General features: G+C 38.5%; 1 protein-coding gene across 1 annotated transcript in view; it reads left to right on the top strand.

Annotated features, from left to right (window-relative positions):
- The window catches only part of Lztr1 (Leucine zipper like transcription regulator 1), a gene marked incomplete at its 5' end in the record, with an annotated part of 328,453 nt that overhangs the window by 241,057 nt on the left and 72,316 nt on the right, over positions 1-15,080 (top strand). The window contains 1 exon segment of the mRNA XM_070091669.1: positions 7,439-7,639. Within this exon segment, the coding sequence (XP_069947770.1) occupies positions 7,439-7,639 (201 nt within the window).

Raw genomic sequence — 15,080 nt, forward strand, 5'->3', positions numbered from 1 at the left:
AATCTTTTCCCAATTGTAATGACACCAAAAGAACAAAATTTGATGAAAAACTGCTGGAATTACGCTCTCGTAAAGTTAGCGACCTCGACGATATTTACGAATCGGTGATTTTGCCCACTTTGAGCCCTATTTTCGGCTAATTCCTTTGTTCCAGTCAGCCAAACTAATAGCTATTTCTTTAGAACTCCATTTTTTCTATCAATTGAGTACAAGAAACTGCCAATTTACTGATTTCAATTACCCAATAATTTGGTCAGAAATTTGTAATTTGGCCAATTTCATGAAAATTAAAAAAATATGACAGTTTCAAAATAGGCTCCAGAATGAACAATGCAGACATTCCTGACTCTAAAATAACATTTTCTTTGTTCATCAGTCACATCTCCAGGCCCCTCTGATATTACTCTTGCTTTCTATTTTGAATTTTTATTCCAACAAAAAATAGAAGATTTACTGTTATGCAGACTACTGCAATATTGTAATAATTGTATAAATATTGTTAACCCATTCATGACTGCATATTAGAATGGCTAGTTGGGCATTTATTGGAAAATGACATTTGTTTACTTTTGAACATCAGCAAAAATCAAACATTTCCCCTACTTTGAGCTCCATTTCAAGGCTCTTTTCATAGAAAAACCAATCAAAATCATCTCTTTTTCTATAATATGTTTTCCATTCTATCAAATGAGACCAAGAAAATGAGAATACAACCATAAATACTATACAAAAATAGACCACAAATTTGGCATTTTAATCCAAAAAACAGTCAGTTTTTTTTTTCTCAATATGCACTGCGTGCTCCAGGATTTTTTTATATGGTGCACACTGACCACACAGATCCATTCTCTCATATGTGAGCCTACCAGCTTTCTCCTGTTTGATTTGAAGCCCCTAGAATTTATGAGTATATGTACAACAAACACGGTGGCTTGTAAGACGTATACATACGACTTAAACAATCAAAGGGTTAAATGTCTTATTTTACATTAATATAGATATTTTCATTAATCCATCTATGATATTTTCTTCAGAATTATGTAAGAAACATGTTACAGTAGATCATCATTTAACACGGTAGTTACGTTCCTGAAAACGCCATGTTAGGTAAAATCCTGTTATATGAACTGAAGAACTTATGGGAAAAATAGGGTTATGGTCCTTGGAGCCCCCCCCCCAAAAGCCAAACAACTTTTTTTTTAGACCTCCAGATCTTACAAAATGAATGTAAATCTGTAATTGTAGTGCATTGTCGTGATGTATTACTGCTTAAGGCTACAAATACAATAGAAATAATAGTATTTCTTAGCTTAAATTGTGGGGATGGCATTTGTGGATGATTGTGAAGAGAGTGGATATGAATGGTGTGGCCCTACTGGGCTGAGGTGAATGGTTGTTGGTTGTTGGCAGAAGTGGATGGTAGAGGTTCTGGTACTGAAGTCGATGGTTGTGTTGGAGTGTGCATAAATTCTCTAATGGATCTCTGGGCTCTTTTACCCTGCAGTACATTATACAGCTGACGGTAAGGCATCAGCTGGTCTAGACCCATTTTCAAAGCACTGCTTCTAGATTTGTCAGTGAAAAAGTCTGCTAGTTTAGCAGCAACACGGAACTGCTCACATAACTGCTGCAGCGTTAATAACTGTTTTTCTTCAGGCTCTTCGTCACCTTCTTCTGTTATCTCCCTCCCTTGTATCTGTGCATCGAGCTCTGCCAACATTTCCTCCGGACTCCTGTCTTCATTATCAACATCTTCTAAAACTTCATTCACATCTTCTTCATTCATATCTTCAAAACCATCACTTGGTAATCTCCTTGCTGGGAGGGTGGTGTGGGTGGCTTAACCCTTTGACTGTTTCAGGCCCCTTTCTGAAACTGTCATTCTATGTCACTCAATTTTTGAAAAAAAAAATTATTTTTTCTTATGAAATGATAGAGAATCTTTTCCCGATGGTAATGACACCAAAAGTTAGAAATTTAGTCGAAAACTCATGGAATTATGCTCCCGCGAAGTTAGCGGTCTCGGTGACATATACGTATCGGCGATTTTGCCGACTTTGAGCCCTTTTTTCAGCTAATTCCATTGTTCCAGTTGACCAAACTCATAGCTATTTCTTTAGAACTCCATTTTATCTATCAGCTGAGTACAAGAAACCTCCCATTTACTAATTTGGACTACCCAATATGGTGGTAAGAAATTGGCAATTTGGCCAATTTCAAGCAAACTAAAAAAGACGCCAATTTCAAAATAGGGTCCAGAATAAACAAGGTAGACATTCGTGGCACTAAAATAACATATGCTCTGTTCATTAGTCACATCTCTAGACCCCTCTTATATTATTATTGCTTTCTATTTTGATTTTTTATTCATACAAAAAAATACAAAATTTACTGTTATGCAGACTACTGCATTATTGTAAAAATGGTATAAATAATATCAGTGCACTAGTGAAAGAATATTAGACTCCCCAGTTGACGTGTATTGGACGTGTGGTGTGATTTATTTACTCCTGAACATTGGTAAAAATCGAACATTTCCGCTACTTTGAGCTCAGTTTCAAGGTCGTTTTCATCGTCAAAGTAATGAAAATCATCTCTATTTCTGTAATATGTTTTCCATTTTATCACTTAAGACCATGAAAACGCCAATACAACGATAAATACTATACGAAAATACACCTCAAAGTCGGCGTTTTATTCCAAAAAAACAATCAGTTTTTTTTTTCTCATTACGCAATGTGTGCTGCAGGATTTTTTTTATGTGGTGCACACTGACCACACAGACCCATTCTCTCACATGTGGGCCTACCAGCTTTCTTCCGCTTGATTTGAAGCCGCTAGAATTATTGAGTATATATACGTCAGAAACATTGGCTTGTAAGACGTATTTATACGTCGAAAACAGTCAAAGGGTTAAGGAAGCGGGGGATGGCAGTAGGTCTCCCCCATTGACACAGTGGTGTAACCCACTAACCCACAGACCATCCCACCCGGCGGGCAACCAGGCGCTCAAAATTTTTTCCCCTCACGCAACCGTGTTAAACTAATTTTACGAAGTGTGAAACAAAAGCATGCCACAATTCTTCAGTCATTCTATAACAAAAATATGCAAGACAAAATAGTGTTAAACAATGGTCTACTGTACCTGGAAAGTACTTGAGGGCCTTGTCCCCAATATGCACACTGCCATAACAACATACTGGAGTGAGAGATATTAAAGGAAGTGTAAAATAAACCCAGTAAGGAGTAGGGGTGTAGTGGGGACAATAAGGGAACACTGTATCAACATCCGGGATCCCAGACTATTCAACATCTTACCAGAAGATATCAGAAACATGGCTGGAACAAGTGTAGAAACCTTCATGAGGAACCTGGACAAGTATCTTCACCAGGTGCCAGATCAACCAGGCTGTGATGAATATGTGGTGCAGCAGGCTTCCAACAGCAACAGCCTGCTTGACCAGGCAAGCACCAGATGAGCCTGGCTCATGACTGGGCTCAGAGAGTAGAGAAACTCTTAAAATTTTCAAAGGTATATACACTTAATGTCACTAAAAAACATACATATAATGTTTGTTGACTGTGTAGTTGTAAGTTAGGCTTAAGTTTGCCTGTCATGCTCAGCATAACCATGGGCTTTGTGCATTCCTGTATAACAATGTATCATGTGGAAATAAACTTGAATTTGAACAATTGATGCTTTTGTGCCAGTGATGCCAACAGTGCATCAGTTTTGGACAACTTCAACATTGTTGAAAATGGTATAAAATACTGACAAGTTGAAGATTAAAACACATGTACAAAAGTTGGGTATATTTATTGTTGAAATGTTTTGCATACACTGTAGGCAAAATATTTCATCAATGAAGATACTCAACTGTTGCACATCTGTCTTAATTTTCAACTTCAACATAGCTTAAAACAGTAATTTTTTTTCAGGTTCTGCTCATTTTAGTCGTATTCTATTCAGAATAAAATGTTCTCTGTCAAACTGTAAGAATTTTTTTTTCTTCAAAATCTTGTCTCACACAAGAATTTTTTTTTCCATGTATGCCATAGTTAAGGAGTTAAAAATAGTTCCTAACCTTGGTGTAAATTTACGTTGATTGAATATAACTGTCAGATATATCTAATGGAACCTGTTTAACCAGATTCCAATTCCTACTCATGCACTTTTTGTCTCCTCAGCATTTCTAAAGCCAGTTATTTTATAGCAATAATTATCATTACTCTTGTATTACTATCCCTTCATATTAACATTGCTGTTTTATTAAACTGTGTTACTTTAAATAATCATTACATTTAATATTTTATCCTCAGGCAGATTAATTATGTCAGACTTAAAACTAAAATGATCTGACTAACGACTACATATCAAGTGGATTGAAGTTCTAGTTTTAGTCTACCTGACATGATCTGCATGAACCAAGGCTTTTATGCTTTATTGCTTCTCCAACTTAGAGTTTAACAAAATGCTTTGCAGAACTGTTGGCTTTCCCATGAAAGAAACAAATAATGAAATCAGTCTCTGTTACATAAATGTACAGCAGGGCCCCGCTTTACGGCGTTTCGCTTTACGGCGTTCCGCTAATACGGACATTTCAAATTATGACCAAAACTCGCTATACGGCTCCCCCCACCTGTCTTTCTAATACAGTCACAGCGGCCCACCGAGTTTGTTTACATTCTCCCTGAGCACATCTCCTTATTATGTCTGGAAACTTTCCAAAATTTCAAGTGTTTTAAAGTTATTGTATATTTTATATGTATTGTACTTGATAATTAAACTTGTGTACACCTGTACCTAAATAAACTTACACACTGTGCTGGCATGTAGGTACACATTAAAATCACTAAGAGTCTCTCTACTCTTGATGCAATAATAATAATAATAATAATAATAATAATAATAGTAATAATAATCTCTTGGGCGCATTAATGTCGCATATTACGTTAATATAGACATTTCCCTTAATCTATCTATGATATTTTTTTCAAAATTATATAAGAAACACATTATGTAACACACAAACATGATACATGCACCCACAGTATAAAAATTTATACAAATATATATGAGATGTTTACCAAACGGTTTGTAGAAGTGTCGGAAGAATTACGTTTTCTCTAGCCCGTCACCTGTTACTAGGGATAACTGTAGAAAAATATTCCTTTCGTATGCCTTCACTTTATAGCTATAATTCTGTACTAACTTGTACACAGTGTAAGAGTATTTGTTTCGTGATTTAATTATTATAATAATAATAAAAATATTATAAGGTAAAAGTTTCACAAACTCTTACAAATGTACATGAATGAACTAAAACTGGACATGTATTAATACCGTCTATTTCGCCTGACCGAGTGATCGTCCACAACCTGTTCAGTTTGTTTGTTTACGCTGTCTGAGCTCGGTGTATCATTAAATGTTGTATATTACGTTAATATACACATTTTCATTAATCCATCCGTGATATTTTTTTCAAAATTATATAATAAGCACGATACATAACATAAATACATAACATATGTGTAGAGAACCTAGGATAACCCAAAAAAGTCAGAGTGACTTACTTCCATTGCTTTCACTCAGAGCATCATTTCTTCTCAAAATGATGTTACATGAGAATGGGAGTGTTCTTCTTTATTTATTCTACCGTATCAATGTAGAAACAACCTGTACACAATGTAACTTGTACACAAACCAGACGTGTACACTGTTTACAAAACTTACCTTCGCCTGGTTTGTTTACATAACTCTGCGCCTGTCCTCTCTCATGCACTCATTCTTTCTCTCTGGTATGGTAGCCCGGCTGACTACCATACATACCACACTTGATTTTTTACAATAAATACTACTCATCTCACCCTATATTTTAAGGTAAGTAATGAGTGAACTGTATATACATTTTATCGCTCTGGGATGCTTAAATATCATAGAATAGTATGTGTGGGTGGGTTGGCCTGGTATGGTAGCCTGGCTGACTACCATACATACCACACTTGATTTTTTACAATAAATGCTACTCATCTCACCCTATATTTTAAGGTAAGTAATGAGTGAACTGTATATACATTTTATCGCTCTGGGATGCTTAAATATCATAGAATAGTATGTATGGGTGGGGTGGCCTGGTATGGTAGCCTGGCTGACTACCATACATACCACACTTGATTTCTTACAATAAATACTACTTGTCTCACCCTAGATTAAGACTATAAATATTTTAAGGTAAGTAATGAGTGCACTATGTGTGTATTGTACTTTTTTATTGTTTTTTGATGCCTGGTTCTATTGCTAACATAATATATGTTAGTGTAAACTTGTTATCTAGTGTTTGTATGCATTTGTAAGTGGGAAAAAAAGGGTGTTCCACTTTACGGCAGTTTCCGCTTTACGGCGGTAGCCTGGAACCTAACCCGCCGTATAAGTGGGGCCCTCCTGTATCTAATTTGAAAATTAAAACAATAATAATAATTACAGTGGACCCTCGAGTTTCGAACTTAATCCGTTCCAGGAGCTAGTTCTAAAGTTGAAATGTTCAAAAGTTGAACCAATATTTCCCATAAGAAATAATGGAAATACAATTAATCCGTTCCAGAAACCCAAAAATATTCACAAAAAAACACATTTTATAGAGATTACATTATAGTTTTACATACACACAACAAACATACATAGTACAATTAGTATTAGATAAATAAACATTTAAATAAACATATAAAATAAAAATTTTACTTACCCAAAAAAAAAAATTTGTTGAAGGGAGCATGGGGTTGTGTAAACAACATGGCTAGCTGGCAGGCCATCCACCACCAGCACCACCACCCACCAATACCATCCACCATCACCATCATCATAGCTTATTTCACAGTCGCACTTAATAAACAAGCACCAAACACAATGAATTAATTGTGAAATGTTTAAATGAGCAGCAGGTTTGTGTTCACTCAAGCATCAATAAAGCCAGACTGGCTCACGAGGGGATGCGGACAGAGTAAACTGGCGGACAGGTCCAGTACCCAGCGGTTCGAAAGATGGGTAGAGTTTGATACTCGGAAGAAAATTGGTTCGAAAAAAGAGGTTGAAACTCGAAATATTCGATAGTTGGTCCGTTCGAAACTCGAGGGTCCACTGTATTATTTTTTTGTTCAATGAACCGGCCATATCCCACCAAGGCAGGGTGACCTGAAAAGAAAAATGAAAGTCTTTCTTTTTAAGTTAGTAATTTATACAGGAGAAGGGGTTACTAGCCCCTTGCTCCAAGCATTTAAGTTACGTCTTATGATACACACAGCTTATGGAGGAAGAATTCTGTTCCACTTCACCATTATTATTATTATTATTATTATTATTATTATTATTATTATTATTATTATTATTATTATTATTATTGTTGTTGTTGTTGTTGTTGTTACATATTTATTTATTTTTCAGTTCTCCAGTTACCCCAAGTGCACTCTACACGATGATTTTGGTAAGCTTTTGGAGAGTCAACAGTTTACTGATGTTGACTTTCTGGTGGGCTCTGAGGAACAGAGAATCCCAGCACATGTTGTCTTTGTGGCTGCACGCTCACAGTATCTTAGAAACCGCATTCGGCAGGCAATGGAAGCGCGAGATAAACATCTAGAGAAGGTTGGTAGGCTTTGTGTTGGAACGTTTTTCAGGAAAAATGTTAGTGTTTATATATTTTATTTTAGGATTCAGTGTCTGTATGTGTGATAATTAGTAAGAAAAATCTGAATATACTGAGTCAGCACTGCAGTCTCTTCTCATGGATATTATGTCTAATGTTAATCCTAATATATAATTCTGTGCTGTCATATTTTTTCATTCTTCAGCAATTCTGTGAAGCAGATTGCCACCATGTCTTCCTTTACACCCTTGATCTTCACTCCTTCAAAAGGCTTTTGATATGGTCGGTTATTTAGAAAACAAAGATATACGGTACCTTTCATGTAAACAGTAAATGACAAAAAAATATATATACAGTCAGTTGCTACTTTATTAGATACACCGTTCTAATACTGGGTAGGACCCTCTTTCCCTTTGCCCCAAGAACAGCCTGAATTCTTCATGGCAGGGATTCAGCAAGGTGCTGGAAATGTTCTGATTCATGTTGACAAATCTGCATCATGCAGTTGCTGCAGACTTGTCAGCTGTACATTCATACTGCTAGCAGGGTGTCGTGGAGACGACGGCAACAAGTGGGTGAGCTGTCAGGACGACTCCGGTGAAGGTGCCTTCAGCAATGCCGGTAGGTGAGAGTTGCCAGAGAACGACTCTGTGTGGTGTGGGAGTCATAGGTGAAATGACTCAGGTGTGACATCAACAAGAGCCAACAAGCATTATGTCTCTCTGTACTGGTGGCTCATACGACTTGCGCATCTAATGCCAGGACTGACTGTAGAGTCATTAGACAAATGGTTATGTCACAGTGTGACCTGTACTCTGTAATTGAAGGATGTGTTATGTTGGTCTAGGCACAAACCATGCTGTGTAACATATACAGTAGTTCCCCATATGTATGGGTGATATGTTCCAAGACATACTGCGGATGCCCGAAACCGTGGATAGTTGCAAACCTTATAAGTCGTTTTTAATTTACGTACATACCCATGATAAAGTTCAACTGATATAGTATGCACAATAAGACATTATGATATTGATTGTTATTTCAACAACACTGCAATAACAGGGCAATGAATGTGGACATTGAGAATCCTAGAGGCTAACTGGATTTGAGTAAAGCGACCCAGTGTGGGTACAGAGGACAAAGAAAGATGAGTCATGTACTGAGAGCAACAGGGCGGAAAGCTTTTACCATGTTACTCAGAATGGCACGCAGTTTGAAATTTGTGAATTATTTATTTCTGGAATTTTTTATTTAATATTTTTGGGCCACAGTAAACCACAGATAACTGAAACTGTGGAAACCAAATCTGCAGATATAAGGGTTCTACGTACAAAAAACCAGCACATTCACAACTAAACATGCAGTATCATGTTTACAGCATTCCTTGCAGTAGCAGAATGATTCTTTTCTGTGCAAAATGAAAACTGTGGTATTTAACCCTTTCACTGCCGAGATCCCTGCTCACAAACTTGCTATCAGTTTCGAAGAATTAAAAAAATAAAAATTATTTTTCATATGAAATGATAGAGAATCTTTTCCCAATGGTAATGAAACCAAAAGTACAAAATTTGATGGAAAACTTATGAAATTACGCTCTCACGAAGTTAGGGGTCTTGGCGATATTTGTGCATCAGCAGTTTTGCCCACTTTGAGCCCTGTTTTCAGCCAATTCCATTGTTCCACTTGAGTAAACTCATAGCTATTTAACTAGAACTTCTTTTGTTCTATCGATTTGAGTTCAAGAAATTGCCAATTTACCGGTTTCAACTACCCAATAAAGTGATCAGAAATTGGTAATTTGGCCAATTCATAGACAATTCAAGGAAGGCCAAATTCAAAATAGGGTCCAGAATTAACAATGCAAACATGCTTTCCTGGTATACTCAACATGCTTATTTCCCTATAGTTCTTACAGTGTCTTATGTCCCTTTTCCTTTATACAAAGGAACTGTGCATGCTTTCTGTCAATCGTTAGCACTAAAATAACATTTTATCTCTTCAATAGTCATGTCTCCAGTTTGCTTTCCATTTTGAATTTTTATTCACACAAAGCATAGAATATTTACTGGTATGCAGACTACTGCATTATTGTAAAAATGGTATAAGTAATATCAGTGCATTTGTGAAAGCATATTAGACCCACCAGTTGACATGTATTGGATGCCTGGCGTGATTTGTTTACTCTTGAACATCAGCAAAAAATCGAATCTTTCTGCCACTTTGAGCTCAATTTTGAGGTACTTTTACTCCATAAATCATTCAAAATCATCTCTACTTCTATAATATATCTTTCAGTCTATCAAATGAGACCAAGAAAACAAGAATACAACCATAAATACCATACGAAACTACACTGCAAAATCACTGATGTAAACAAATAAGATGGTCAGTTTTTTATTCCTCATTATGCATTGCATGGTGCAGGATTTTTTTTTACTGTGCACACTGACCACTCAGACCCATTCTCTTATATGTAGGCCTGCCAACTTTCTTCTGCAAGATTGGAAGCCGCTAGAATTTTGGTGTACTATTATGGGACCGTCACTGGCTTGCAAGCCGTAATATTATGGGGCCGATAGTGAAAGGGTTAAGAACAGTGGAACAGTGGTAATGGAACATTGACTGTGATCTATGATACTTGGTCGAACATATGATCTGTTGACTGGGAACATTGAATACTTCAACATTTCATTTCTCAGACTTTCCAGAGATTACTGAAAAACACTTTAAATTGCTTGCTATATAATTACAAATCAGTACTGGTGATGTAACATCGTGGTGTGACATGACATCAGGTGTAATGTTGTGGGGTGATGTTGAGCATGGTTCCATGCATAACTTTATGAGATGACATCATTGCATGATGTTGTGGAAGTGACTTCAAGGTGAAATTGTGGTATGATAATGGGGGTGATGTCGGGTGTGATGCCATGGTGTGACATCATGGGATGACATCTGAGTGATGTCACAGCATGATGTGAGGTGACTTCAGGCATGATGTCATGAAGTGACATTGGATGTGATGTCATAGCAGCAGACAACAGCAAACTAATGTCAGAATTAAGTAGACAGCACAGGGAAATGAGAAAACAGTGGTGTGTAAGTGTGTGGTGAGTGCACAAGATGTCCCCATGACCTGCAACACACACATGCATGCGCACGCATGCACACACGTGCACATGTGTACATACATGGGAGATTGACACACCATAGCACAAAAGCCCTCACCTAGGTGTTTCCCAGGCCTTGGACATCCATGTGGCTTGGTGACCCATGTGGTGAGTGGCTTGAGTGTGAATTTCTGGCCAGAAATTCACACAGAATTCTTGAAACGGCAACACCGAGGGAGTGGGTAGTGGTAGTAGTGATGGAGGAGCTGGGAGCTCTGGTGGCATAGGCAAGGAGAGAGAGCTTGCTGCCCCTCACACGCATGTGTTTCGGGTGGGCTCAACCACTGTGGACCAAAAAAAACACTAAACTCGCCTCTGTAATAGCCGTGATGAGCTGAAACAGCAAGCAGCAGTGTACAGGTGACCCAGAACACATGACTAAGAACAGTATGGGATGCTGAGAGGAACCCATTTAATGCTGCAAAGATTTCTCAAGGAAATTAAGCATATTTCTGTATAAATCTTGGATGTACCTGTGACTGTCTGTCGAGGGTTAAAGACATGACATCAGGATAGCTTGTTGGTAGAAGAATACTGCTAGTATGGGCGATGAACATGTGACTTTTGTCTTCCTTCTTCTCTCTGAGTATAACACAACTACTGGAAACACTGTACTCACTGAATATGTTGTGATGATATTCTTCTTTCCACAAACCGGCCATATCTCACTGAGGCAGGGTGGCCCAAAAAGAAAAACGAAAGTTTCTCTTTTTAAATTTAGTAATTTATACAAGAGAAGGGGTTACTAGCCTCTTGCTCTCGACACCAGATATATCAGTAGTATTTATCTAGTGGGATAATGATACATATACAGCAGTGTGTGTGTTTGGTGGCCCCAGCTGCAGCCAAAGGCCTAGCTGAGAGGACTTTGGGAAAGCACACCTTGCTGTTGGTAGGTCTGGCGTGATAGTGAGAACTAGGCAAGGTCTGGTGGAGTGTGCTGTATAGGTAGAACTAGGCCCATGCCAGATAGCAGCACTAGGCCTAGCAGCCACAGTGTGGAAAACAAAACCTGACAACAGTCACACTTGTTCTATGCATTGCAACATCTGCCAAATAAATTAGACACATGTGCAACTCTTGGGTATCTTTATTGAGGAAACGTTTTGCCACACAGTGGCTTCATCAGTCCATACATAGGAGAAACTTGAAGAACAGGAGGAGAATGAGGTAATCAGTCCCTCAACCTTGAGTCGATGTGTTCAGTCCATCAATCTTGATGGACTGAACACATCGATTCAAGGTTGAGGGACTGATTACCTCATTCTCCTCCTGTTCTTCAAGTTTCTCCTATGTATGGACTGATGAAGCCACTGTGTGGCGAAACGTTTCCTCAATAAAGATACCCAAGAGTTGCACATGTGTCTAATTTATCAACATGTCGGTTCTCTGAACCATTCATCTACAAACATCTGCCACATTGCTTCACTATCCACCCTGTCATATGCCTTTTCTAAATCCATAAATGCAATGAAAACTTCCTTACCCTTATCTAAATATTGTTCACTTATATGCTTCAATGTAAACACTTGGTCTACATATCACCATACCCTTCTTAAAACCACCTTGTTCATCTGTGATCCTGGTGTCTCGCTTTTCTTTTCCCCTTAATTCTTTCAATAATAATTCTATTATATGCTTTCTTGGTATACTCAACATGCTTATTTCCCTATAGTTCTTACACTGTCTTTTGTCCCTTTTCCTTTATACAAAGGAACTGTGCATGCTTTCTGTCAATCGTTAGGCACTTTCCCCCCTTTCATACTTAACTGTAACCCGAATAAGAGTAAGTAGAATGTAAAATAAACAGAAGAGGTATGTAGTTAAAATGAGAGGGGGGGAAATTTAATTAATTTAATAAAAATATGTATAGTAAATTAGAGGTATAAGTAGTTGCAAGAAAAAGATTGACTTGTGAGATGATGTAATGCAGAAGATTTTCAGTAGATAAAATGTGGCTTAAAAAACTTAGTGTTCAGCAGAGATTTATGGTTATAGATGGGCAGGTGAAGGAAGGAAAGGAAATGATTTATGGAATAATTTAGTGTAAACTTGTTGTCTGGCATTTATATGCATTTATAAATGGAAAAAAATGGCGTTCTGCCTTCCGGCGATGTCTGCTTTCCGGCGACAGCCTGGAACCTAACCCGCCGAATAAGTGGGGCCCTATTGTATAAAGATACAAGGTAAAAAGTGTAATAATATAATTGCATACAACACATAAATAAATAACAAAAAGGCACAATACCGTGACTGGAACGATACACAAATAACCCGCACATAAAAGAGAGAAGCTTACGACGACGTTTCGGTCCGACTTGGACCATTGACAAAGTCACACTAACAGAGGTAGAGCAGGACGGCTATATATAGGCAGGAAGAGGTGGAGGTAGTAGTAGTAGTAGTACAAGAAATGTATATAATACCGACAGGATGAAATGACACATGCACAACACCCTGGCATCCCCACCGTAGACGTTTCGCCATCCAGCCAGCCACTGGATGGCGAAACGTCCACAACAAAGACAACCAGACGCCGCACATGTGTCTTAATTTCATCAGTAGTTGTAGTAGAAGAAGAGGTAGTAGTAGTGGTAGTGGTAGAAGTGGGAAATAAGGAAGACGCCGTTACCAACTTGCCCTTTCTTCTCTTAAATCTAACACTAACATTGTCATACTATCTTCTGACAAAGGTAATTCGGTAGTTATCCTTGATCGCGAGGATTACCTCCGTAAAGCTGATGTCTTGCTCTCTGACTCACGCACCTACACTCCTCTCGTTTCCAACCCTCTTGATCGCATCAAGAGAACCTTCAACAAAAAACTAAGGACTCTCTCCGACCTCTGTCCTCCTGACTTTGACCTTGTTCAACGGTTTCGTGTCATCTGTCCCTCTCTTCCCTATTTCTATGGCCTTCCCAAAACTCATAAACCTGATATTCCTCTTCGTCCTATCATATCCTCTAGAGGTTCTGTCTCTTATTCTCTTGCTTCTTGGCTGGCCAAAACCCTCACTCCCTTTCTTGGTACTTTTTCTCCTGCCCACCTCCGTCACTCTCAAGACTTCATTGAATGGGTTCGCTCTCTCCCAACCTGTAAGATGCTTAGTCTTGATGTTGAGTCCCTCTTCACCAATGTCCCTCTTGATGATGTCCTTGATTTCCTTAGAGAGAAGGCCCATGAAGGGTTTCTTCATCTCCCTATCCCCACTGATGTCTTTCTTGATCTGATCCACCTCTGTGTGGACTCTAACTCCTTTTCCTTCCAAGGGAAATATTATTCTCAAACCTTCGGTGTCGCTATGGGCTCTCCTCTCTCTCCTGTCCTTGCTAATCTTTACATGGAATACTTCGAGACTGTTCTTCTTCCTACCCTCGAGGTGCAACCTTCACTCTGGCTCCGCTATGTGGATGACATCTTTGCTCTGTGGCCTCATGACTCCAGTCTCTTCCAACCTTTTCTTGAAGCTCTTAACAATCTTGCCCCTTCCATTAAGTTTAAAGCTGAATGGGAATCTAATTCCTTACTTCCTTTCCTTGATGTCCATGTCCACCGCTCAGATACAGGTTTTTCCTTTTCCGTTTACCGTAAACCTATGCACAGTGGCATGTACATTCACTACTTTTCCTATCATGCTTCCCCTTTCAAGAAAAGTGTTCTTATCTCCCTCTTTCTCTGTGCCCTCCGCATCTGTGATCCTCAGTTCCTTCCAGCAGAAATTTCCACTCTTCATAATTCGTTCTCCCGTCTTGGCTACCCTTCCCATTTCATAGACTCTGCCCTCTCACGTGCTAAACGCAATTTCTTCTCTCCCAAACTCTTTACTCATGGGAACTCTTCTATCCTCTGCCTTCCCTACATTTCCGGTCTTTCTAATCTCAACAATTCTCTCCGTCCCTTAGATATCAAGCTTACCTTCCGCCAGACTAACACTCTTCGCACTAATCTCGTTCATACCTCTCCTCCCTCTACAGATGTTCCTGGTGTCTACTCTATTTCTTGCTCCTCCTGTCCTCTTCAATACTTCGGAGAAACTGGTCGATCTCTTTCTGACAGACTTAGGGAGCACAAAAATAGTGTTAGGCTTGCCGACACTAACAATGCTCTTTTCTGTCACGTCAGAGATCATAGCCATCCTATTGACTGGTCTTCTGCTAAAACTGTCTTCCCTACTTCCAACTCGAACAGTCGCTGTTTAGTTGAATCCTCTCTAATACAGTGGACCCCCGCATAACGATTTTAATCCGTGCAAGAGGGGTAATTGTTATGC

The sequence above is a fragment of the Cherax quadricarinatus genome, chromosome 36 (assembly GCF_038502225.1).
Source record: "Cherax quadricarinatus isolate ZL_2023a chromosome 36, ASM3850222v1, whole genome shotgun sequence".
Classification (NCBI taxonomy): domain Eukaryota; kingdom Metazoa; phylum Arthropoda; class Malacostraca; order Decapoda; family Parastacidae; genus Cherax; species Cherax quadricarinatus.